Source organism: Notolepis coatsorum (assembly GCF_963971535.1).
Source record: "Notolepis coatsorum genome assembly, chromosome: 7".
Lineage (NCBI taxonomy): Eukaryota > Metazoa > Chordata > Actinopteri > Aulopiformes > Paralepididae > Notolepis > Notolepis coatsorum.
In genome coordinates, this window is record NC_140171.1 from 2,939,960 (window position 1) to 2,964,974 (window position 25,015).

General features: G+C 46.2%; 1 protein-coding gene across 1 annotated transcript in view; it reads right to left on the reverse strand.

Moving 5' to 3' along the window:
• Positions 1-25,015, reverse strand: part of LOC311232586 (uncharacterized protein) — a 44,605-nt gene that overhangs the window by 17,106 nt on the left and 2,484 nt on the right. The window contains exon 2 of the mRNA XM_084319447.1: positions 10,736-10,873. Coding sequence (XP_084175573.1) covers positions 10,736-10,842 — 107 coding nt within the window. The 5' untranslated portion in view covers positions 10,843-10,873. The remainder of the gene's footprint in view (positions 1-10,735; positions 10,874-25,015) is intronic.

The window sequence follows — 25,015 nt, forward strand, 5'->3', positions numbered from 1 at the left end:
GCATAGCTATAAAGACATATTCATAATCCAACATTATGTGTAAAGAAACAACATATTCCGATTGGAAGGACTCCCATCTCCTCCTTCCTGCTCGCGTCACACAGGGCTGAGCTGTGCCGAGGTGCCGCCCCCCTCGCACGGCTTTGCTCTCACTTGAGTGAGGAGGAGCGGAAGACCGCTGGTTCTCCAACATACAGCGGTGTGCTCTTCAGAATGTACCGGGAGAAACGTTTACTGTACCCCGCAGACATAATAAGCATATAAGCAGTGCTTACTAACGTTATTAGTTACGCTATTTCTGACCGAATTAGTCATTCATTTGTCTAGCACAGTCTCTAACAGTAAGAAGCATTTTGGATAAAAGTATTCTGTACTTCTGTATGACAACAATGTATGCCTTTCAAATGTTAAATGATTAAATGATACACACTGAAATCTACGCTCTCTCATCCTGCTTTCGCCAACGCAACAATATTATTAAACAGCAGCGATGTGAAAGGCGAAGTGAACTCCAGCAGCAGCGCGCTTGCCACTGCGGCTGCCGCGGGGGCGTGCCACGGCGTGTCACGTGGCCGTCGCGGCCAATCAGGCCAACCCCAGAAATCAAATCCGTTGCGGAAGTGATACACGCCTCCCGGCCACTGCCACCAAGCCTCTTCAACTCATTCAAAACGCAGCGGCCCGCCTGATCTCAAACCTACCGAAGTCGGCCCATGTCACCCCACTTCTTAGGGACCTGCACTGGCTCCCCATTGCTGCACGTATCCGCTTCAAGGCCCTCGACCTAGCATACCGTGCGGCAAAGGGAACCGCTCCCGCCTGCCTCCGGTCAATGGTCTCTAACTACACACCCTCAAGACCCCTACGCTCTGCATCTTCTGGCCGCCTCAGACCTACTCCTATCCAAGCTCCCGGAAGGTCATCAAAGAGAAGCCGCCTATTCTCAGTCCTTGCCCCACAATGGTGGAATGAACTACCCATCCCAGTTAGGACAGCCGAATCCCGTCCAACCTTTTGCCGTCAACTAAAGACTCACTTCTTCAACCATTATCTGAAATGATAAAAAAAGAAAATCTAACCGTGACTAACCTTACTGTCATGCACTTGTCCTAATAAACTAACCTACACTGTAACACGCAACACTTTGATAAACATTGTTACTCAGCTGATAAGAGTTGTACCTTTCTTGCTGTCTTGTCGTACAGAACTTGTAAGTCGCTTTGGATAAAAGCGTCAGCTAAATGACTAAATGTAACCAATGTGACAGGCGTTGCTTGGACAGCGCCTTACCCGTGTTGAGGTCACCGTAACAGACAAGCAGTTGACGGTATCCCTGAGGTCCTGTGTGTGCCAGCGGACGGACAGTCCCCCCAGGACCAGTTGGAGGTCCCAGCTTGGGGACAGAGCGCGTTCAACAGGCTTGAGGCACCCAGCAGGAATAGTCTCACGAGAGGGTGGCTGAACAGCGTTCTGCCCTCAAAGCCCACATGACAAGAAGATATAGCCGCGGTATACACCTTCACTGTCGAGGCCGACAGCCTATCCAGGATAGACTGGAGGATGGACAGAACAGAGTTCAGGGGACATGCTACCGGGTCCAGGCTCTCAGTCTCACACCACTCCTGAAACATATGCCACTTCCCTGCGTAAACCGCGATAGTGGACGGAGCGCACACGTTCTGGATGGTGTTAATCACAGTAGTGTTAAGACGCATCCCCTCTAAATGTAACCTCTCAGCAGCCAAGCCATTAGAGGCTGCCCCAGGACAGGCGGCCGAAACAACGTGCTGCGTGCCTGAGAGAGCGCCCCTGGCGACCAGGGGACAGGCCACGGCGGGGCCACCAGGAGTTGAATCAAGGCCGGGAACCACACGGCTGACCCCCTGTCCGGCGCAACCAGGATCAAAGTCTTGCACTCCTGACGTACCCGCTCCAACAGCTGGGCTATCAGATAGATAGCATCCACTCCCAGAGGGGGGTTGTCCTTCCGACTGACTGAGAACCACAGGGGGCACTGGTAGGACTGACTGCTCGCAAACAGGTCCACCACGGCCTCCCTGAATTGGCTCCAGATCTGTCTGACTATGCCTCGATGTAGTCCCCACTCGTCTGGGTGGGGACCTCCCTATGACATAAAATCTGCACCCACATTCTCCTTGCCGGGGATGTGGAGAGCCCTCAGGCTGCGCAGATTGCGAGAGCGCACTCCCTCCTGTCTGTTGATATATGACGCTGACGTCGTGCTGTCCATCCTGATTAGAACGTGCTCGCCCACCACATGAGGGCGGAGGCGTTTGAGGACTAAAAGCACTGCCTTCAATTCCAACACATTGATATGTAGGGCAGACTGAGCAGGCCAGCTGCCTCCTACCGCCTTGGTCAGACATGTCCCCCACCCATCCTGTGAGGGAGGCGTCGGAGAAGACTGTCACGTGCGATGTCCTGCTAGACACTGAGATGGCGGCGGTCTACTCCCCGGGGGGAGCCGAGGCCATCTAATTCGCCCGGTCCCACAGCCGCCCGGGTCTGTCGGGACCGTGAGAGCCTGTCTCTCTGTTTCCAGGTTGTCACAAGGCCACTGGTCGGGGGTCTCGCAGCAGCCGCTGATGAGACAATACTCGCACCTCTGGTCGTGCGGTGTGGGGCGGCGTCCATCCACGGAGAGGGCGGCCCTGAGGAGGGGAATTCCCCCCTCCTCCTCCACGGGGGACTGCTCCAACCACAGATATCTGTGCATAAATGTTGAAAGCGTCATCCCCCTCCCTGAGGTTATAGCTTGCGGCTGCGTTAAAAGCTGTATAACCTCAAAACCCTGAGTGAGGGTCTTGGCGTCGACCGGCCCCAAGACCCCACCGCCTGACACCATTTTTATACAGAAAAGCAGCTAACTGAGCAATGTTATTTGTTGGCGCTAGATTCTGTACTGCGGCGATATAAGCTTCATCAGCCCACTCAGCCATCTGCCGGGCCGACTCGCCCCTCGGCGTCGGCTTCCGGTCGGGGTGCCACTCTACCATGTCTGGGCAAAACGTGCGACGTTCACCAGTCCACTGCGGGAATCTGAAGAAAGTCCAGCGTAGGGCCGAAATCCCATCCGGACGCGCTGGGGAAAACCCGGGGGCTGGGGGAATTCCGGCGGTAGTCCAACGTTCTTTAATTTCTCTTTCCTCTTCATAATGTTTCCACTGACTGTCACGTGCGATGTCCTGCTGCCCATGGGGACCCTGCCGGTGAGGGCCCCCGCCCCCCCAGTGGTCGAGGTTCCCCAGCACTGAAGCAGGGACTTTCAGCCGCTTCCACTTGCCTCTCACAGGGTCTATTTTCATACTGAAAAACCACCCCTGTATCCTCCTCATAAAGAGCCCAGCGGGACCACAGAGTGAGCAGATGCCATCAGGCCGAGCAGGCGCATCACGAACCATGCCGTAACTGTCCTGCCAGGAGGGAACCCCCTGAGCGCACCGAGAATATCCTCTCGACACCGCTCTGAGAGGGTTGCCCTCATAGACCTTGAGCTTAGAATCAAGCCCAAGTACTCCACCTGTTGGCTGGGAAGAGGAGTACTCTTCTCCCAGTTCACAGCAAAACCGAGGCTGGTGAGGTGTTCGACCACCTGCCTGGTGTGAGACCTGGCGACCTCCTCCGACCGGCTGAGGACCAGAATGTCGTCCAGGTAGAATAGAATTTGTATTCCCTGACGACGCAGAGGTCCCAGCACGGTCTCCAAGCACTTGGTGAAAGTGCGAGGGGCCAGAGAGTAGCTGAATGGCAGTCTCTGGTACTCATACGCTATTCCCTGAAACAGGAAGCGCAGGTATTTCCTGTGAGGAGGGAAGATCGGAATGTGAAAATACGCATCCTTGAGGTCTATGGAGGTGAACCAGTCTCCCACTCTGACAGCGCATAACAGGTGTTTGACGGTCAACATTCTAAACCTTTTCACCGCAATCAAGCGATTGAGCGTGGACAGGTCCAGTATGGGTTTGATACCCCCGTTTTCTTGGGCACCAGAAAATATCGGGAGTAAACACCACTCATTGTGTCCTCCCATGGGACCGCAACGATGGCCTGCTTCGCCAACAGAGATTGAATCTCGTCGGCCAGGGCTGTCGCTGCCGTGGACTCTGATAATAGTGTTTCAGAACCCAAAAAACGGAGGGTGGGGGTGTGCAAATTGCAACACGAGCCCCGCTCTCAACGTTCTCTCCATCCACACAGACACGTGGCACTTCTGTAGCCACACGTGGTGAAAATCGCCAAGCGGCCTCGCAGCCAACTGGCGCTGGTCCGCTAAGAAGCGTAGATAGGTAACCCGGTCCCTCCCGCTATGCATTGCGAACCCTGACCCTGCCAACGAGGCTGGGGTCGGGGCAATTGCACCCAAAAGGGGGGACCCCGACAGAAAGGGGTGCTCTGAAACGGGGGGGGGGACGGCAGTCATCACTCCTGGTGAATGAGGCGGCTCCCCCGCTGAGCATTGTCCCATTTTAGCCAAGCGATTAGCCCGCTGGGGATGGCCTGCTCTGCGGCTGGACATGCATAATGTGTGGTCTTCACATTGTCTAGGGTGAAAGCTCCCCACACACCGTGCGCTTGAGAGAGGGCCCGCGATGACCAAGGAACAGGCCACGACGGGGCTACCAAGAGCTGGATCAGGACCGGGAACCACACAGCTGCACCCCAGTCCGGCGCAATCAGGATCAAGGTCCTGCGCTCCTCAACGTACCCGCCCCAACAACTGACCTAACAGATGTATGGGGGAAAGAATGCCAGGCGGCCACGGCATCGGTCCCAGACCTGCCTGACTATGTCCGGACGTAATCCCCACTAGTCAGGGTGAGGACCGCCCGCGACATCACACCTGTACCCACATTCACCCTGCCGGGGATGTGGAGAGCCCTCAGGATGCGCAGATGGAGAACGCCCATAGCCAGCCGCCCGGTGCAGACGGGGGGAGCGTACTCCTCCCCGTCTGTCGATATACGACGCTGACGTCGTATTGTCCGTCCTGATCAAACACCGTTTGAGGACCAGAAGGACCGCCTTCAATACCAACACATTGAACGTAGCGCAGACCGGGCAGCATGGTCTTGCCAGCTGCCCCCTACTGTGTTGGCCCGACGCGTCCCCAGTGAGGGAGGCGTCGGTGAAAACCGTGACGTGTGACAGCCTACTGCCCATGGGGACCCCCCTGGTGAGGGCCCCAGGCCCTCCCCAGAGGGCGAGGTCCCCCAGTACTGACACGGGAACCTTAGCCGCTTCCACTTGCCTCTCACCGGGTCTATTTCCATACTGGAAAAACCACCTCCGTATCCTCCTCATGAGGTGAAGAGGAGGCCAAGAGGGACCACGGAATGAGCAGATGCCATCATACCGAGCAGGCGTATCACGGACAGCGCCGTAACCGTCCTAGGACGGAACCTCCCGAGCGTGTCGATAACATGCTCTGAGAGGGATGCCCATAGTACTCCACCCGTTGACTGGGAAGAGGAGTACTCTACTTCCAGTCTACAGCAAACCCCAGGCTGGTGAGGAATTCCACCACCTGCCTGGTATGAGACCTGACGATCCACCTTGACCGCCAAGGACCAGAACGTCGTCAGGGCAGAATACACTTCGTAACCCCTGACGACGCAGAGGCCCCCACTTGGTGAAGATGCAGGGAGCTAGAGAAAAACCGAACGGCAGCCTCTGGTACTCATACGCTAAACCCTGCAAAGGAAACGTAGGTAAGCCCTAGGATGGGAGATGCGAATACGCATACTACAGGTCTATGGAGGAGTACCAGGCCCCCACCTGACAGTGTTCAACTGACATCATACTAGGTGACAAAAGCTCCCCCACTGAACACCCCTCAGAACAGGCTGAGGAGTTGTTCTGCAGCTGGACATGCAAGGTGTGAGGCCCCCATGGGTTCCTACACACCGTAGCCCTGCAGTGATATTACTACCACCCAAATCATGCACCAACGTGGCACCAACGTGATACCCGGCCGGGCGAAGGCGAGGTCGGGGAAGCCTGCACTGTTTGCCTCAAAAAAGGTCTCGAGCCCCCCTGCTGACAACACTTGTAGTTGACAGACGTAACACCAGGCTCAACCAAACACAGCTTATGGTATGGGAGCCACTTGACAGCACAACATTCTCATGGAGAGACCCAGGCTCAGCCATCAACTGGGTGTCAGCCCCTGTCCCCATGAGAAGCGAAATGTGGGGCCGCATGCGCTTCATTGAAGGCCTGCGGCCCGCAGCCAAAGGAAAACAAATCAGAGCCCCTTTTCCGCTGGTGTTGGGGGAGGGAGTGATCGGAGAGCGGGCTGCACACGGCAGGATGGCGACGGTTTCTCAGGCCGTGCTCATCCAATGTGGCCGATCCCTCGGCCGCCAAGGCTGTCAGCCTTGTGGACACCTGTTGACTTAACGCCCAGGGTACCTCCGGTGGGGGAAACATGGCCGCCGGTTGAGGGCCTCGCCACAGCCGCTGGCGAGGCCGTGCTCTCACCTTTGGCTGCGCGGCGTGAGGCGGTGTGGGGCCTAGGTCCAATACCGCCCGCACTCCAGCGGAAGACCAAAGATCCTCTGCGGAGAGGGGAGCCGTGAGGAGGGAAACATTCTTTTTAACTTCTCACCCCCTCAAAGGGAGACCAATCCAACCAAGATGTCTGTAAACAAACATTGACAGCATCCTAGCCCTCCCTGCGGTTATAGCTTGCGGCTAGGTCAAAGCTAATAACGTCAACAACCTCACGCGATGTTTCGACGTTGGCTGGCCCTCATGGCCCCGCCACCAGACACCATTTTTGACAGAAATAAACAGCAATGCGAACAAAGTTACTAACCGCTGCTAATTCTATACCGTGGCGGTACAGGCTTAACAGCCCACCAGCCATCCGCCGGGCCGACCCACCTCATGGCGTCGGCCGGGCGGGGCACTGTTTCAACATGCCAGAGGAAAAAGACTGATGCCACCTGCTTCATAAACACGGAGCAGAGCACCAGTGGTGGTTGCAACCAGCAACCTCCACTGTGGTGTGCACCCATGAAGGGGTTAATGAATAAATGAACTAAAAACACCACCAATACACTGTAGAATGGGCTAGCCCATACACACAACGTTAAGGGGATGCGGACCAGAGAAAACCAGTCCCGCATACCATTCATAATATTCACAAAAAGCACACCAGCCCTAGACCTCAGCCCATTCACCCATGAAAAAAATAAACAAATCCCTGCAATACTCCCAACAGTAGACACCGATTGACCGTCAGCATGAATGGTTAAGAGGAGGGAAGACCTTTTAAAAAGACATCTCTCAGCGGTAGGGATGGGTATCGTTAGGATTTTATCGATACTACTACTCTTATCGATACTGCTTAACGGTTCGGTACTTTATCGATACTCTTATCGGTTCTTTTTGATTTAGCAAAAAAATTATTAAGAACAGAATCGACATTGCTTTATTATTCTTTTATATAACTATATTACTGCACATGGCTACTTTTTTATCAATTAATACAAGCAGTCAGATAAATTAACTATTTTGTGACTTTCTATTTTATTTAGTAGTAGTGGTCCTGAGTTAAGCTGGTCCACCCATCCGATGTAAAGGCTAACTTTGGCACATCTTTAAGCTATGTGATAACATTGGCCTTTTCAACATTATACCAGGCAGGAATCAGTGTGTTACTGAGGACATTCCTGCAGGGAGGGGTATATTTGCAGTTGAGAGCATTAGTCATCTCCCTACAGTAAAGATTAGAAATGATTGAATTATTGTAAATTTGTGTGGAGTGGTGGGAATAGCTGCTTCAATAATAACTTATAACAACAACAACAACAACAACAGACAAGTTAGACAACTATGTATAAAAAAAAACGATATACACTGAATGATTAGTTGTTACCTAAAGCCCTTGGACTCCACTGTAGAGAATGGGTGCAGGCCTTTGACAACAAACTTTGTCACAGCCCTGTGACACTCGTTCACCCTATCCTCTGTCATCATTCCTCTAGCTGCTAGGGAGAAAGGACTTTGGGTGGTGGAGGTAGAGGGAGGATGTGTGGTGGGCTCACTGGCCTGGGACACATTGGTGGCTGACGCCTCAGCTTGACGATCTATAAAACGTTTTTAGATTGTAGTATTTGTAGCTAAACAATTATTTTGTTTATTAGCCTATTTGTAATAATTCGTTATTAGCCTAGGAAACTCCGTATCTTGGCTTACCGGCTGCAGTGGACGTGGATGCAGATGGAACAGTGCGCGCAAGGCAGTCAAATACGGCGCATTTCTGCACACTAATATCGTGTTTTGCCAACACATGTTTTGATAGATTGCTCGTATTGCCACCCTTACTGGCAAATGTTTTGTTGCACTTGTGGCAACGTGCGTTGTCGGCATTGACCCTTGTAAAGTATATCCATACTTTAGAACGCTTCGCTCACGACTCAGTGCATGCAGAGGCAGAGCCGTCTGTGTGCAGCGCGCTTCAGCACGGGCGTCGGGGACAGCACTAAGGAGGAACGCTAAGGAGTACCCGTATGTATAATAAGAAGTACCCGTATGTGTAGCGACTCGCGAGGGGTGTGTGTGTGTAATAATGACTCGCTGCGGCTCGCTTCTCGTGCAGAGACAGAGAAAGGAGAGATAGTTCGCAACTTTTAAATAATAATAATAATAATTTCTCTAGAGTATCGATAGCAGTACCGATGACGTTGGAGCTTATAAATACTCCGGTATTTTCTAATATAGTAGCGGTTCCCGTTTAAAACCGGGGTCCGGGGGTCATCCCTACTCAGCGGGGAATCAAAATAGAAACAGTAACCCAGCAAATAGCATAGCGTTAGCCGCGTGCTCCAGGATAACCGGGAAAACAACAACGTTTACCCAGATATCCTGCCCCTTGCGCCAATACACAACTCGGTTGTCTCCCGGGACAACTCGAGCAGCATCACCAACGCCAGCATTGTTATGCCTAGTGGCGCAGATCCTACCTGGACGCGAGTTAGCCCGATAGCTACACATCGCGTGACGTCCCTCTGTCTGCTGTCAACAAGACGAGGAAACCCCAGTACAGGCCCGACGCAGAGATGCATCGAGATGCATCCAGCTGCAGGACCGCAGAACCCATACCAGCGCCGTTGGAACATGCCGAGAAGATTCCAGGGGCTGGCAAATCTCCGGCATTGTTCAATTTCTCTTTACACTTCATAAATGCTAGTTACACAGGGTGCATTGCAACCGCCATGATGGAAAACGAAAAAGAGGAAGGGCGAGTGTGACCACGCCTGGTGACTTATAGGGAGGTCACTGGGGCGGGGCCTGGTCAAGTGCAAGGGTGTTTTGTTTTCGTTCATGTAGTACAGTAGGTACTGGAGATGAGGTATATCTCGATAGGCAAAAGAGCGAGACAAGATTCGCCAGTACGACTATATAACTACCTCTTTACCAGGTTATAAACCTACCTGTTTACCAGGTTATAAACCTGCCTCTTTACCAGGTTATAAACCTACCCGTTTACCAGGTTAATAACCTACATGTTTACCAGGTTAATAACCTACCTGTTTACCAGGTTATAAACCTACCTGTTTACCAGGTTAAAAACCTACATGTTTACCAGGTTAATAACCTACCTGTTTACCAGGTTATAAACCTACCTGTTTACCAGGTTAAAAACCTACCCGTTTACCAGGTTAATAACCTACCTGTTTACCAGGTTATAAACCTGCCTCTTTACCAGGTTATAAACCTACCCGTTTACCAGGTTAATAACCTACATGTTTACCAGGTTAATAACCTACCTGTTTACCAGGTTAAAAACCTACATGTTTACCAGGTTAATAACCTACCTGTTTACCAGGTTATAAACCTACCTGTTTACCAGGTTAAAAACCTACCTGTTTACCAGGTTAATAACCTACCTGTTTACCAGGTTATAAACCTGCCTCTTTACCAGGTTATAAACCTACCCGTTTACCAGGTTAATAACCTACATGTTTACCAGGTTAATAACCTACCTGTTTACCAGGTTAATAATCTACATGTTTACCAGGTTATAAACCTGCCTCTTTATCAGGCTATAAACCTACCTGTTTACCAGGTTAATAATCTACCTGTTTACCAGGTTATAAACCTACCTGTTTACCAGGTTCTAAACCTACATGTTTACCAGGTTAAAAACCTACCTGTTTACCAGGTTAATAACCTACCTGTTTACCAGGTTATAAACCTGCCTCTTTACCAGGTTATAAACCTACCCGTTTACCAGGTTAATAACCTACATGTTTACCAGGTTAATAACCTACCTGTTTACCAGGTTAAAAACCTACCTATTTACCAGGTTAATAACCTACCTGTTTACCAGGTTAATAATCTACATGTTTACCAGGTTATAAACCTGCCTCTTTACCAGGTTATAAACCTACCTGTTTACCAGGTTAATAATCTACCTGTTTACCAGGTTATAAACCTACCCGTTTACCAGGTTATAAACCTACATGTTTACCAGGTTATAAACCTACCTGTTTACCAGGTTATAAACCTACATGTTTACCAGGTTAATAACCTATCTGTTTACCAGGTTATAAACTATGTATTGCTTTCTTTTTTACCATGTTTTACTGTGTTTTATTTATAGTGCCATCACTTTGTTTAAAATGTGCTTTAGGAATTAAAAAGGTACTTACTATGGAACTCTAGGATATCAACAGATTATCTTGAGATGAAAGAACGTTCTCACCCTTCTGCTGACTCATCCGTGTTTTCTTTAGTAGGAGGACCTTCCATGTTATCATCCCTCTCTTCTGTCCTCCTCTCCTCCACCTTGTCCTCAGCTTCTTCTTCCATCAGGCGTTTGACTTCAGTGTCTGTCGTCTTTCTGTACAAATATATAAAGAAAATTTAAATAAAAAAAAGGTTTATTCAAAGCTTATAGCACAAGTGATACAATATGGGGGGGGGGTATGGATATAAAATGTATATCACGGTATATTTAGATTGTTGGATGGTAACTGTTTATATCACTGTATATTTATTTGTTATTGACCATTGTTAGGATGTGGCCAAGCGGTGGAACAATAGAGTCTGAGGAAGGTCATCATCACCCGGTGGTTTGTTTTTATTTTCTCCTTTTGTTCACCAGTGGAAAAACAGGCTGCAGCCAAACTAATTACAATAACATAGCATTTACATATAAAGAAATTCCATTTGAAAATAAGAGCAAAAATACAAAACTATTCAACTTTACATACAAACTAAATATCACACAACAACTAGGCCCTTGGCTATGAGAACTAGTTCCAGCAAGGCTGTGTCTCTCTTCCAAGCCTGCTTCTACTTCTCCTTCTACTTTCTCTTCCCCCTGAGAGGAGCTTCTATCCCAGGCTTTATCCTGGAAGCTCCTCCTACAGAGACAAACCAAAATTACAATCAATCAATTAAGCAATACTAGGGGTGTAATGGTTCACAAAAACCACTGTTCGGTACGTTTTACAGTCACGGTTCGGTACGGGTTTTCGGTACAGTGGGGGGAAAGTTTGGCTTTCCATGTTCCACTCACGGGTGATGTAGTGTGCCGTAACTAATTGTACTTGTAGGGCTGTTAACAAATATTCTATATTGAAATTAATAATAGACTTGTAAAAAATATATATATAATAATAATTATATTAGATTGTGGAGAAAACAGCCCCCAGTGGGCAGTCGTTAGTGGTTAACATACCGTTGTATTTGTTCGGTACACTACACAACCGTTCGGTACGGTACGGTACACACTGAAACGGATTCGGTATGGATTAGGGGTGGGAATCACCAGAGGCCTCACGATACGATAGTATTGCGATACTAACTATATTGCGATATGGTGAGTATTGCGATATTAATATTGCGACATATTGTAGGGATGCTCGATATTGGCTTTTTTACCGATACCGAACCGATATACCGATATTGTCCAACTCTTAATTTCCGATACCGATATCAACCGATACCGATATATGCAGTCTTTTCAGTATATAGATTGTCCGTCAGTATATAGTCATATACTGTGTAGCCTGCCTGCTTGCAGTTGTGATAGTCTAAAAGAGTTATAGTATTAATATGTACAGTGATGCAGGTATAGATGACATCATAGGGGCCATAATCAAACTAATTTACTCTCAACAACCGCTAAAGGAATGTGTACCGAATATTGAACTGTGCAAATACATCCTGCTGGACCACGAATACAGTTCAGGAATCCATTCCTGTGTCCTCCTGACCGTTACACCATTGTCTTTACTGCCAAAACCTAGATGCACTAGAGTCAGGTCAGCAATAGGCGGCCCGCAGGCCGAAATTGGCCCGCCAGCAATAATATCTGGCCCCTCAGATTATTTTCAAAAGAATTAAATAAAAAATTATTCTGGCCAACTAGGCTAGATGTTAGCTATAATGTCCAAATAGAGAAACTACCACAACCTAAAGAATGCTTATTATACTTTGTTTTATCCGTGTTGAGAGTGAATAACAGGTAGGCAGCGAGGTGCAATGTAGCGCTTGCTCAACATGAAAAAAGTCGGTGGACAGTGCCTGGTGCTGAAATAACAAACAAGCAGTGTGGTGTGAAATTAAACCAGTTCAGTAAGTCATTCAAACTTTATCTTTACTTATATATGACTGATGGCACCACACATGTGAACAGTATAACAATGCAATTAAACTGAAGTCAAATCAGAGCAAAAAAAGCTGAATCTGCTTCAAGAAGATGCGCTACATTAGGTATATAAGGAATTACAACTAGACATTTATTAACTAAATAAAAAATACAATTAGGCTTTTAACCCTCTAAAACCAGACTGATGAGGACTAAGCACTATGTAACGATGCATCGATTAATCGAAATGCATCGATTCTAATGTGTTCGATTCGATGCATCGATTTGAATATGTTAGAATCGATTATAATCTAAATTAATCAAAATTAAAAAATTATTTTTTTTAATGGTTTTTTGTGTGTATTGTTTTTATTGACCTATAGTCCATTCATGCTGAGTGAATCAGTTCCCCCAGCCACATTTGTGTATTCAAAATGTTTTGGGGAATTAACTGATAGAAAATGTATCGAATCGAATCGTGATCAAATGAAGAGATTTCATGATGCATTGAATCGTTGCCTGAAGAATCGTAATCGAATCGAATCGTTGTGAGGTGGAATCGTTACACCCCTACTCAGGGACGTGCACAGGACTTTAGAGGGGCAGGTGCTCAAAGGCTGAAAAGGGCACTACACTTGTGTGTATATATTATCCGAGCGCGCAAGCACGATTTTTAAGGGCCCTTTTCGGGTGGGGGGCCCCCTTTTTATGCTTTTTGGGGGGTTTTGGTGATCAAATAGTGCTGTATATTCTGTATTGTTTAATATAAATGCATTTTTTATTCCAATCCCGATTTGTATTTGAGATTCCCAAATCCCATCGGACTTGACTTCTTCGTGTCCCTCAATGAGTGTAATACCAGCATTCAACTGTATGCGCCACAGCGGTTTCTATCATCATCATCATCACCACCCACGCTATGCATAAAATATATAGATCCACGGAGAGGCACGCTGAGGAGGCCGTGCAAACTGCAATGGAATATGGGGCATCTCTCCCTCTTTACCTAATATTTTGATTCTATCCTGACATTTTTCAGTTGGAAGGGCAGTCTATATGCGTAACGATAAAAAAAATAAAAAATAAAAAAAAATAAAAAGGGGCACTTTTTTGATGAGGCTCAAAAAGGCAGGTGCTCAAGCACCCCTTGGCCTCTATGTGTGCACGTGCCTGCCCCTACTAAGCACTGAGTTAATTGAAAGAAAATGTTTGAACTGATTGTTTACTAGTGACTCAATACTTTTGCCAAAAAGGGCAGAGATGGGTCTATACTAAATTAACTCTCTCACCGCCCTTATGTAGTGGGAGTACGCTAGCCGATTTCCACTCAAGGAGGAAGCTTACCAGAGGCAACAGAGATATTAAATATGCAAGTCAACTGCTCAGTAATAACTAGAGCAGCCAGTTTGATCAAGTAAGCCTCCAGGCCAGTGGTCACCATTCACCAACCCGTCGATCGCGATCGACTGGTCGATCTTTGAGACCTTCCCTGTAGATATTTCCCGGAAAAAAAAAAAAAAAAAAAAAATCTTTCCCTGAGAGTCCACATTACAGTTCTACTTTTGTTTTGATGTGAAAAGTGATGCTGCATAAGATTACTGCACTTAGCACTGACTGAGAAAGTACATATTACAGTTCTACTTTGACAAACATATTTACAATTAGCATGTTCTAATGTTAATAATATGAGTCCACATTACAGTTCTACTTTTGTTTTGATGTGAAAGTGACTTAGCACTGACTGAGAAAGTACATATTACAGTTCTACTTTATAAAATGCTAATTGTAAATATGTTTGGCAATGTTAATAGGAGAAGGTCCACATTACAGTTCTACTTTTGTTTTGATGTGAAAAGTGATGCTGCATAAGATGACTGCACTTAGCACTGACTGAAAAAGTACATATTACAGTTCTACTTTGACGTTTTAATGTTGGACCAAAGCATTGCATGTAATTAGAATACAGGCAAATAAAAGTAATTTAGTTTAAAGTACAATCTTGGCTGACTTTTTCTCTCAACGCTTCAATAGGTAGATCTTGCCTCCACCAAAAAAAAAGTGATCTTGGGCTTAAAAAGGTTGGTGACCACTGCTCCAGGCCATCTTCACCAGTTGTCTAATGCTACTACTGCGTGATAAACCTCATCAAGTGTAAATGGGATGAGAGAAAAATTTCAATGAGGAGACATTTGACCCCGACTATCAGTTGCAGCAGCTGAAAGAGACCCAGTTATATGTCTGCCAAAAAGAAGTCCTGTCTCAGCAAAATGCTGGTTAAATAACTGACAGATGGCATTCTTATCAGAGATCTCATGGTTGTTGAATTAAATATGGGTGGGAGGGGAATTGGAAGATTTGTTTTTGTTTACATTTACTGCATTCCAAAATGTTGCAGGATTAGAATATGCATTTGTAACTAGAATAAGGTAATAGTCTGTTTTTGATTTTCTTACAGCATTTGTACACTTGTTCCTAATCTGACGAAAGGATTCAAGAGGTTTATTTATCACATAAATACACACAAGACATATAGTGAGATGAAAGGCAAGCCAGTGTTGAGTCACCAGAGCGCCGAGCACAAGACCCTGATGTAAACAAGACAAACGTCTTTCTCAGGTCTGCATCCCCTTAACAATTGTGTGTATTGAGCCGTACTGTATTGTACCCATTCTGCAATCTGTTAAATAAAGTTTCATTCATTCATTCACTCCTATCCCTAAACACTGGAGAGAACCCAGGGCTGAACCATGGTGTGACTCTGTCCTTAATGCGAACCCTCTTGAATGGAGCGTGTCTATTTACTACAGCATTAAATTAGTCTATACGTGAGTACAAGGCCACCTGAACCTCAGGCTCAGACATGACATTTATGTCACCCATAAACCTCTCTGTATCAAAGTTTTAAAAATTCCTCTTTGACACCACTTGAGACCCTGACTTCCTTACACCTAGCTCAAAAACACCACTAGAAGGATATTTATCAACCTTAGTGAAAATAAGGTATATCAGAGTGGACTTAGTGATCTTTGAGGTTTGGCCTAGTTGGTGCTACTATCAATTGGCTTAAGTTTAGGCCACACATTAAATCTTTCAGCTGCAAAGAAACATCACTCAGCCAATTCAAATGTAGGTCGCCCATTACAAGCAACTCATCAACAGAGTATTCAGAAAGCATGTTCACTAAAGCAGCTTAGTATCTGGATGTGCTGATGGAGGATGGTACACTTCTACCACAGTCATAGAATCAAGACCACGTTGAACCGTTAAAGCAAGAAACTCAAAGCACTTTGGGAGAGAGACAGCATTTAAAATCGTCACTGGAAGACTAGACATGACATCAATTCCTACTCCCCCACCCTTGCCTATACGGTCCATTATAATTACAAAGAGCCAAATCTGAGTTATCAATATTCTCTCCAAGCCAAGTGTCACCCAAAACCAAAATATATGGGGTTGTCTGTTCAACTAGAATAGTTATATGGTCAAAGTTTTTAAAACATCTTACCTTGCAAGGGCCCTTATGTGGGCCCTCTTCAGGATGAATTGCCCACCGGCACTTTGGCGACCACTAGTGGCTTGGGTGTGCATATTTTGTAATACAATATATATATCGAATTAATTGTTGCCTGTCGATAGCCCTTTCAGGTGACAAAATCTATTTCACACTTTTAACTATTAACAGTTGTGGTTAAGATAGAAAGTGCGGGTTAGTTTATGGTAAGAGGTTAGCGTTAGTTTATGGTAACAGTGTGGTTAAGGTTACTGTAGGCGCCGTAATGGAGGTCTCAGTATTATCTTTTGTGTTGTATTATTAGGTGTACTGTCACTTTAGGTGGTGGGCGTTCTCACGGGGGTGTGTGTGTGTGTGCGCTAATGGGAGTGTTCTTATGGAATTTCATTCCTTTTCACGGGTTGACAGTTTACGGAAAGGCTGTCTGGGCTCGTTGACGAGAGAGACGGACGGTTTGGTAGCCGACGCTCGTGAGCGACGTAAACTTTCGGTGGGGAAATTGAAATCAACTAGTTTGAACGAGGGGAGCTCGTGCAGTGGTTGAATGTTTGGAAAGTATGGCATGTTCATGTGGGAGGATGGATTTGACGAGGTGCGCCAAGTGGCGGCGTCTGCCTCCGTCGGAACTGTGCATTGAAGACAGGTTGGGGAGTAGTGGGCGGTGGTGGAAGGCGAGTTTTGATTGATTGATTGATTGAAAACTTTATTAACAGATTGCAGAATGGGTACAATACAGTACGGCTCAATACACACAATTGTTAAGGGGATGCAGACCAGAGAAAGACTTTAGTCTTGTTTACATCAGGGTCCCCCATTTTCAATTCATCAGGACATATATGACATACATGACATACAGATAGACAGTACTGCTACATCTATACATTTATGACATACCAGATTTGCAAATACGGTACTGTTTGTGATACAAAAAGAGTCCAGAAAAGGGAGTATATACATTTGACGTAAAAACTGTACATTGGAGGGGGGGGGGGGGGGGGGGGGCTGTACATTGGAGGAGGTTGTGTGTGTGGGGGGGGGGGGGGGGTTGGGTAGGGAGGGGTTGGGGGGAGAAACACTGTACAACTGTACAAGCAAAACTGTACATTGGGATATTGGCAACCATACTAGGTAATTTACATTGGATGGGGGGGGGGGGGGTGGAAACACTGTACAAACAAGCAAAACTGTACATTGGAATATTGACAACCATACTAGTAGTACTAGTACAGTCTTGTAGACCAGGCCCATTGCAAGTTGCTGTACTCTGTCGGCTACTCTAAGCCATCCTAGTTTGTCAAAGTGGGCAGGGGTGAGGTGGGTTCTAGGAGTAAGATCAAGCAGTAGTCTGACCAATTTGTTTTGAGATGTTTGTAATTTTGTTTTTAGCGCCTTTGAGGTGCTTTGGTACCATGAGGTGCAAGCATAGTCGTAGTACCCTTGAATGAGTGCTCCTGCCAGAGTCTTCAGGGTATTCTTGTTTACCAGAGAGGAGATCCGGTACAAGAATCGAGTTTGTTGGTTGACTTTTTTTTTATTACATTGGATGCCATTTTGTCACAGGAAAGATTTGCCTCTAGGATGGAACCCAGGTAGGTAATTTCTTCTTTCCTTGTGACAATATTGTCACCCACTGTAACTGAGAAGCCGTCGGTCTTGCTGAGTTTGTTATTTGAACCGAAGAGAATGGACTCTGTTTTGCCCATGTGTAATGATAGTTTGTTATCAGCGAGCCATATGCAGATTTTGCCTAGTTCTGAGCTGAGGGTTTTTTCAACCTGTAACTTGTTCTTGTCAGAGACCAGCAGGGCTGAGTCGTCCGCAAACAGGACCAAGTTGCAGTCACAAGCTGACGACATGTCATTTGCATAAATTAGGAATAGTAGCGGTCCTAGTATGCTTCCTTGTGGAACACCACAGCTCACTGTGAGGGGGGGGATAGGGTACCGTTTACCTCCACCCTCTGTTCTCTCCCCTCCAGGTAGGATTGCATCCAGCTCACTGATAGACTATCAAAACCAATTGCTTTTAGCTTGTCAAACAGAATGGTGTGATTGACAGTGTCGAAGGCCTTTTGTAGGTCCAGCATGACCATGCCGCAGTATTTGCCCGCGTCCACCTCGTGTTTGATGTGGTCGTTTAAATAGAGAAGGCATGTGTCAGTGGAGTGGGATGTTCTGAAGCCAGATTGGAATTCGTAGATTAGATTTTTTTTCGCGAGGTACTTTTCGACCTGTTTGTATAAAAAAAATTCCATGACTTTCGAGATGGAGGTAAGGATAGAAACAGGGGGTAGTTGCCAGGGTCTAATTTACTGCCCTTTTTGTGCAGGGGTGTTACTCTCGCAATTTTGAAGTCCTTGGGGACGTGTCCCTGTTTTATGGAGAGGTTTATTATGTGTGTGATGGCGGTGCTGAGTCTCTGAGGAATTTGGAGGGGATGTTGTCATGGCCAGTGGCCTTGTTCGGTTGGAGGGCGCTCAGTTTTTTGAGTACCTCATCTGTTCCAGTTTGAAGTCATCTTTGTGGACCCCTAGGTTCTTGTAGTATGCTACTATGTGTTCAACCCCATAATGCCCTGAGTGGGAGGGTAGTTTGTTTACCAGTGTTGTGGCTATGTTTGTGAAGAAGATGTTTAAGTAATTGGCTACATCCAGCTCGTCTGTGATGAGCGTGTTGTCCGTCTTTATGTTTATGTTTGAGAATCTGGTTTTAAGTTTTTTACTGCAGCCTAGACAGTGTGCGAACCATAGCATGGTCTTTGGGTGAGCCAGATAATTCTTTTTTGCGCGGGGGGGGGGGGGGGGGGGGGGGTGCGCGGCGCGCGGACTGTTGGAGTATACTGTGATCGCAGCCTGTAGGCCTTGTGTATGTATGTGACAAATAAACCTCTTGAATCCTGTCATATATTCAATCAGTTTCAGTAACTACAGAACACATAATACTAGACAACTCACTTGTTGAGGTCCGGCCGTCTGGACGGGCTGGGCTTCCACGGCACGGTCACCGGGCGTTGTAATACTAATAATAGTCCCCACCGGAGCAGCACCAAGCAGGTGTAATTGTAACGGCGTCGCCTGTATGATCCCGCGGCCCGCCTCCTGCTGCTCTGTCAGCTTCACTGTCTTCGTGAAACCAAAATTGGTTAGGCTTACTTGTTTTCGTTTAGACATTATGCATTCCTGAGTGACCTTATTTACTGGCTGTCAAAACGATCACTGTGTCAACAAGTCACTCACAGCCACAGGTTACAAAGTGGGTCAAGTTTGATTTGTACCGTGCGTGCGTGCAGGCTGCAGCGCCGCCGCGCTCCGAATGGTAATTGCAAGAATAGCATGCATGTTGCCATATTACGTGTGAATTAGTGCGCAAATCATTAATCATACATCCAAAATAGCATACGTTTATTATTATACACGGTGATGATACAGAAAATTACAGAAAAATTAGAAATGCATGGCAAAAGTAGCATTTATTTTCAGTAATTTAGAGACCCCCAGGGGAGCTTTAGAGACCCCCAGGGGAGCTGATGTCTGATCTAGGGGAGCTATAGCGGACCGAGCTCCCCCCGTGGATCGCACCCTGAGCCTAGTTGATTATTGAGTAATTTCCAAAGTTCACGTGGTTTGTTTTTGTTTCTCAGTTTAGTCATTGATAGAATATTTTTTTTGCTGTTTTGATCATGGAGTTTACGTCATTTCTTAGTCTGTTTCTTTCCAGTTTGAGTTCAGTCGCGTGGGCTTGGAGTTCACTGCTCTTGCTTTTGGTAAGCTTTGACTGACTTTTACGAAACTCAGAGAATTTTTTGTCTCTGGTTTTCATAGCGGTCAGTATTTCAGTGTGCATCCACGGCTCAGCGATTTTTTACCCTGGTGGTTCTTAGGGGGGCCATGTTGTTTAGTATTGTTGAAAATTTGGTTTTGAAACCAAGCCATGTTTCTTCAACCAGTGTACCATTGAGTTAATCTGACCAGTCCAGGCTCTCCAGTTCAAGGTTAAAGGCCTCGCTAGAGTAGGTTTTGAGGTCTTTAGATGTGACAGTTTTGTGACAGCCAGCCTTTTGTTTTAGCTTTTTGCGGGTACAGAATATCATATAATGATCACTTAACCCGCACGCTATAACCCCTTTATTGGAGATCTTAGACTTGTCCGAGGTCAGGATGAGGTCAATGGTAGTCTGAGTTGACTCTCATACACGTGTGGGTTGGGTGATTAGCTGGCTGAGGCCGTGCAGATCACAAAACCTATTGAAGGATTTGAAGACGTGCATCTTTTTGTTGCATATCCGTGTTCCAATCCCCAATAAGAATCTTTTCTGCATCCTCAGCCCCAGCCAAGCACACATCATAAAAGCCATTTTGGTCTGGCGGTCTCTAAATTGTGCAGAGTAATATGTCTGTCAATTCTAATGGCATGAGCTCTTACTTCCGAAAAGGACAAAGGAATGTTCAAACACTCAGTGCTGAAGCACAAACCTTTTTACCTGCTACAAACACAGCTCAGAATCTACAACCACAACCCGAATTGTCAAGACACGCAGGGGTCAAGGGTCAAAGGTCATTACAGAGCACTCAAGCACAGCCATGGATTCAGCACCAAAGCATTCACCCTGCACCACAACAATCAATCAGCAACAGTAACATAATCACTGTTTGAGAAACAAAATGAATAACAGCTTTGCTAGTTCAACAACAGTCTCTTTCATTCTTGCCTAAAAGAGACATTCAAGTTTTCGATGGCGACCCTTTACATTATTACACCTTCATAAGGTCATTCGAGCACAGCATTGAACAGAAGACTGACAACCCTATGGACTGCTTGTACTTCCTTGAACAGTTCACTAGGGGGCAGCCTCGTGAGCTTGTCAAAAGCTGTCAGCATATGGCTCATGACCGAGGGTATTAGTCCATGGGCCAGAGGCCAAAATTTCACTTGTCGGTGCCACTCAGGGTGAATAAACGTACATATAATTTTTTCAAAGATCTATGTCTGTAGATGATATTTTTGTATGATAGCCCTTCCAGAGTGGTAGTTTAATCATAATTATCAAGTCATGAAGTATACCTACCCCCTCAGGAAATTGCATTTCAGATGCTGGTGCATATCCTGCTTTAGACTCACGTAGACAGGGCCGGACTGGGGAAATAATTCATACCGGGAGATATAGCGCGAAATATAGCCCCAGTCAGGCCACTTTTTAAGCGGGGGGGTCTGGGGGTCCCCCACCAGGAAATTTTTTGTTACAAAGACTTAATTTCCTGCATTCTGGTGAATTTTAGTGCATGTGAATCACAAACTAATGAGCCAACAATTGCTTAGTACAATGTACTGTTATGGACCTCAAATAAAACTGTGGCACTAGCAATGCTACTCTCTCCACCTTCAAAAAGAAAAAAACAAGAGCACAACATATTTTTCTATTTACTATTATAATACAGTTAACCACTCTCTCCTGTAAGGGCCTTCTCCTTTTTCTTTGTTTTATCCCTCTCTCCTCCACCCTCTCTCTTTCTTCCACTGTCCATCTTGACATCAACGTTAATTGACTTTCGCTCTACCGTATCTCTCCCGAGTCCCTCACTACCTGGCTCATTGCCTGGCTGTTATTCTGCATCTGAGTGCCGTCTGCCATTCCATTCGCCGCCTCCGCTGTCAATCAGTTGTATCGCCTGGTCCCGCCTCCACCAATCACAAGCGGCAGCACGGCTCCATTGTGTGTGTGTGATCCGCCGGCCCGTGAGAGAGAGAGTCAGATAGTTCTCCAACTCTGTGGCAGACAGTAAAATCCTGGTTGTTCCCCACCCATCTAGGTTATCTAACTATCGCGCTGCGCCGCCGCCACAACTAGAAACAATCGCCTGGCAAAAAAAAAAATAATAATAATAAAACATTTTTTTTTTTTTTTATATAATTTTTTTTTTTAATCCGTGCAGGCCAGGCCACCGGGAAAACTCCCGGTGCTCCCGATGGCCAGTCCGGGCCTGCACGTAGAGGACATCTGTCAATGTTTCACAATATTGGGTTTGGTATCATTCTAAAGGGGACTATGTACTCTTTCATTCAAGCTAAGATGTGAATCTTTCTGACCAATATAGAGGTCACTGGAGCTCTTTGAACAGTCAACAACACACATTTCTATATACTGCTGATCCTCATCTACCATGCCAGTATGACCAACCTTTATATACTGATGATCCTCATCTACCATGTCAGCATGACCAACCTCTCCAGATACCTGCACCACGGCACTGCAAGCTAATACATGTGTCCGAACTGGCTGAGTCTCTGGACTCGAGTACTGCAGCACTCTGCTGGGATACTATGACTTTTCTGGAGATGACTGTGCCAGCGCTTTCAAAGGAAAGAGACGGGTGAATCCGTTGAATAATCTGCAGAAGAACCCTAGATTCCAGAAGGCTTTTAGTCAGCTTGGCGCATTGTTGCTGGTAACAGATGAGCTCCAACAGGAGATGGAGTCCTTCACATGCATTATGGGTGGCCATGGTTGGATGAAGTCAGTTGATGCTGTGTGAGCCAAGATGCTGCAGAAAATGATGGGTGCTGATAAAGTCTTGGATGCAAACTCCAAAGTAGACATTGAACGCCTGCCTCCCCCCAAGGTCTGTCTCATCCCACATGTACAGCGAGCCAACTTCATAGTCGCCTGCTACAAAAGAGCAGAACAGCCAATACTCAAAGAGGCCCAAAGCCTATGATCAAAGTATGGACTGGGAAAAACAATGGATGAGGAGGTGTTAGAACCTGTCTGGATGGTTGGACCCATCCTCTGTCCTTCTCTTCAGGCACGTGCACACATAGAGGCCAAGGGGTGCTTGAGCACCTGCCTTTTTGAGCCTCATCAAAAAAGTGCCATTTTTGAAAAAAAGAAAAAAAAACTCTTTTTTATTTATTTTTTACCGTTACGCATATAGACTGCCCTTCCAACTGAAAAATGTCAGGATAGAATCAAAATATTAGGTAAAGAGAGAGAGATGCCCCATATTCCATTGCAGTTTGCACGGCCTCCTCACCGTGCCTCTCCGCGGACCTATATATTTTTATATTTTAGTGTGGGTGGTGATGATGATGATGATGAAAACCGCTGTGGCGCATACAGTTGAATACTGGTATTACACTCATTGAGGGACACGAAGAAGTCAAGTCCGATGGGATTTGGGAATCTCAAATACAAATCGGGATTGGAATAAAAAATGCATTTATATTAAACAATACAGAATATACAGCACTTCTTGGGGTCTGTAGGGTAAGCACTTATTCCCTCCCCCCGCCATGGAGATGTATGGGCCTTTTAAGTCAGTGATAAAAGTGTCTTTCAAGCATAAGTGAGCTCCTGCACTGATTATTATAGTTCAATATTCAATATTTTATCACCAAAAACCCCCAAAAAGCATAAAAAGGGGGCCCCCCGCCCGAAAAGGGCCCTTAAAAATCGGGCTTGCGCGCTACACGTGCTCGGTTAATATATACACACAAGTGTAGTGCCCTTTTACCGCCTTTGAGCACCTGCCCCTCTAAAGTCCTGTGCACGTCCCTGCTTCTCTTGTTGAGGTACTGGCCCAGAAAGTGGAGTCAGAAGAGCAAGAAGCTCTTGATAAGGAGGCAGATTACGCAAAAAATAACATGGATGAGGAGGATGGAGAGTACGAGTGTGATGAGGCGGAGGAAGAGATAGACTTTGACAATAGTTTTAGTGATGATGATGATGATCAGGGGAGGAAACTAACTTTTTGGCTTACCAGCCAACTGGCGGGTATCTGATTTTTTTTACCAGCCAAATAGATTTTTTACCAGACAAAAAAAATCGCTAAATGGGATAATTACTTCTTTGTACGTCTTCGTCTAAATTGATTTTCAATCATAGTAAATTAATCACACTGTCTCTACTCTTCAAAATATTACATCATTAAATCACATATTAACATGAAAGAGGGAACTATTCTGGACTGGGTTGGGCTGAACTGGGCAGTGAAAGATGCTGGGTTGGGCTGGTCTAGGTTATACTGAATGATGAATTGAAAATGGGGGACCCTGATGTAAACAAGACGAAAGTCTTTCTCTGGTCTGCATCCCCTTAACAATTGCATGTATTGAGCCGTACTGTACTGTACCCATTCTGCAATCTGTTAAATAAAGTTTTCATTCATCACAGCTCAACTACTAGGAATGTGTGTCTGACTCTTAAGTGCAGGAAATATTCATCAGAAAGGGGGGACATGATGGAGGGAATGGAAAGAGCAGGTTTGACAGGAGCAGGGTTGAAGGGATTGATTGATTGAAAAGTGTATTAACAGATTGCAGAATGGGTACAGTACAGTTCAATACATACAATTGTTAAGGGGATGCAGACCAGAGAAAGACTTTCGTCTTGTTTACATCAGGGTCCCCCATTTTCAATTCATCATAACATATTGGAGTGTGGAGGAAGTGGACAAGGCATTAAGCAAACAGGACTGAAATGGGGGACCCTGATGTAAACAAGACTAAAGTCCTTCTCTGGTCTGCATCGCCTTAACAATTGTGTGTATTGAGCTGTACTGTATTGTACCCATTCTGCAAATAAAGTTTTCAATCAATACTGGGTTGGGCAGTGAAAGAACCAAGCATTTCACTGTAATGTAATAGCTAAATAAAACAACTTGAACTTGACTTGTTACATTTGCACTCTGGTTGTATGCCAAATGTATTCTGGTTGTACTGTACTTGTGCTGTAAGATGACAATACATTGGAACCGAATCGACAACGCTAGGGGTTCAGCGGGTGTATTCTGAATGCCAAATATGACAACATCACCGTTGTGAAGGGCATATGGGCGAGTGGTGATATGCTGGGAAACCCGGTAATAATAAAATGTCACTCGG